Source organism: Sinocyclocheilus rhinocerous, unplaced genomic scaffold, assembly GCF_001515625.1.
Source record: "Sinocyclocheilus rhinocerous isolate Xijiao unplaced genomic scaffold, SAMN03320098_v1.1 scaffold659, whole genome shotgun sequence".
Lineage (NCBI taxonomy): Eukaryota > Metazoa > Chordata > Actinopteri > Cypriniformes > Cyprinidae > Sinocyclocheilus > Sinocyclocheilus rhinocerous.
Genome location: NW_015652995.1, coordinates 1,252,418 through 1,254,816, shown reverse-complemented (window position 1 = coordinate 1,254,816; position 2,399 = coordinate 1,252,418). Strand labels below are relative to the sequence as shown.

General features: G+C 40.6%; 1 protein-coding gene across 2 annotated transcripts; it reads right to left on the bottom strand.

Annotated features, from left to right (window-relative positions):
* Nucleotides 1-221: 221 nt before the first annotated feature.
* On the bottom strand, nucleotides 222-2,001 carry LOC107715203 (ras-related and estrogen-regulated growth inhibitor-like protein). Of its 2 annotated transcripts, none has more exons than XM_016521259.1 (4): nucleotides 1,810-2,001; nucleotides 1,624-1,677; nucleotides 1,461-1,537; nucleotides 222-1,027 (listed from the first exon to the last, which is right to left on the bottom strand). In XM_016521259.1, the coding sequence occupies exons 1-4, from the start codon at nucleotides 1,880-1,882 to the stop codon at nucleotides 599-601; spliced, it is 633 nt and encodes a 210-aa protein (XP_016376745.1). In that variant the 5' UTR covers nucleotides 1,883-2,001; the 3' UTR covers nucleotides 222-598. The 2 variants fall into 2 exon arrangements, with proteins under 2 accessions (XP_016376745.1, XP_016376746.1); XM_016521260.1 differs by having other exon boundaries at nucleotides 222-1,024.
* Nucleotides 2,002-2,399: the final 398 nt, after the last annotated feature.

The window sequence follows — 2,399 nt, the reverse complement described above, 5'->3', positions numbered from 1 at the left end:
TCTCATCTGATTCGAGAGAAATATGCACAGATCAAGTAATGTTTAGAAGCAAAACCAATTGTTTGTGTGGATTATTGTTGTGTTTTTATCAGCTGTTTGGACTCTCATTCTGACAGCACCCATTCACTGCAGAGGATCCATTGGTAAACAAATTATGTAACACTAAATTTCTTCAAATTTGTTCAGACGAAACAAACTCATCTACATCTTGAATGGCCTGAGGTTGAGTACATTTTCAGCAAATTTTCATTTTTGGCTGAACTACTACTTTTAAAGTAAGCAGAGGAGGTTAAATTACATATTTATCTTCGTACAATGGAATATTAACTCCACTTATGATTGATATAATCTGCTGCCACAAAGCATCTTAAGCATTCTATTGAGAACTCTCCGATTTCAACATGTTCTCAATGGAAGCCATCACCTTAGCAGACATACTAGGGCAGTCTCTTAGTTGCCCCCGCGGAAGATCCAGCTGTAGTCACATGAGCAATCCCAGACTCTCATACAAGCCACAGCAATGGCTCGTCCCTCTCAATGAAGCTAAAATAGGTCATATCAGACCACATACGCTTTATTTTCAGAGCTCCCATCAGCTTCACAGCGAATCTGTTCGCCTGCGGGCGAACACTGCAGACATGCTCTTCACAATGCCCTTGATGCCTGCTAACTTTTTCACAGACACTCTGGACTCCCTGATTCGATCCACCAGCCCATGGAAAACCACGAGGACACTGTGGTAGTTCTCAGCAGCTGAAACCTCATAAAACTGACAATCTGCAGACAACGCAAGCAGCCTGCCCTCTTCGCTGAGGACCGTACGGCGATGGTGCAGGTCCCTCTTGTTTCCCACAATAACAATGGGCATCTTCTCAAAGCCCAGAAAGTCCTTAGTGATTTTTATTATTTGAATGAGTCTGGAGACCGCGTTGAAACTGGACCGGTCACAGATGCTGTAGACCAGCACAAAGCCATCTGCCCACTGGACTCTCTTCTCACACATCAAGGACTCGGAGGACAGGTCCTGCTGAGAAGACGACCATTGGGTATTTATTCAACATTTCAGATAGTGTATTAAAAGTTTGTTATTCATTACAGAACATTTTACATTTATTCAGAAAAAAAAAACCACATGAAACCAGCCTAAGTTGTTTTGATGGTCTTAGCCTGGATTAAGACAGTCTTCTAGCCTGTACATTCAGCTGGTTTACCTAGCCTGACAAGTTACACAAAGTGTCCAAAACTCTTATAAATCCAGCTAACAGACCACCCTAACCAGGCTGAGAAACCAGCATATTATCTTAAGCAGGTTTATGCTGTTTTTTTTCTCCACCAGGGATATTTGAAAATCATTCAATATAAATTAAATGATAATAATAGAAGAAGTAGATTACATAGTTTACAAAAAGTTAACAAAAAAAATCCTGAATTTTACTACTGGTTCTGAAACACTGAATCACCTGTGAATATGGTGCATCCCATATATTCAGAGTTTGCTCTCGTCTATCCACAACAACACTGTGAGTGTAAAGGGACTCTGCAGAGAAACCAACGTATCAGTTATAGTGAAACGAAAAAATATAAAAGAAAACTTATAAATCACTCAGTGAAAAGACAACATACCAATATCCCCATATTCCCCGATGAATCTACGAGTCAGGAATCGGACAATAAGTGCTGCAAAACAAAAGTCCTATGAGCATTAGGTTATGCGGCAAGATGTTCTTAAAGTTACAAAAGATGACTGAAGCAAAAATAAATGCTTTTTATGGCTGTATATCATAATATACATGCAAAAAATAAACTTACCAGATTTTCCAACATTGTCTGTGCCGAGTACCACGACGTTTGCATCCATTCTCTGTCCGTTTAGTCCAGTCATGTCCTTTAGAAAGATGCTGCGAGTGATCTGGCGCGTCTACGCCGCAGTCAACAAAGTTGAGGAGAAGGCGGAGCTTAGACGTGCTCGCTCCCGTGACGCTGATGCTCGGCGGTGAGTTTCATGAACTGCAAAGAGCAAGTACCGGTAACTCAAGGCAATCACAACAAATATAGCATGAACCAGCTGATTGGAAGCATGGTGTCAATTGTAAAGCCAGGCAAGGATCATACACAACCAAATAACTACAGGCCCATAGCATTAACATCGAATCTTTGCAAACTATTGGAACGTATGGTAATGAGCAGATTGGTGCATATCATTGAGAAGAAAAACCTTTTCTCCCCATACCAAAGTGGTTTCCGGAAAGGGCGAAACACAATGGACTCTGTGCTCTGTTTGGAAGCTGAAATAAGAAAGGCACAAGTAAACAAGGAAGTGTTAGTAGGAGTTTTTTTCGATGTTGAAAAAGCATACGACATGATCTGTAAAGAAGGACTTTTAATATAATTAGAAAGAA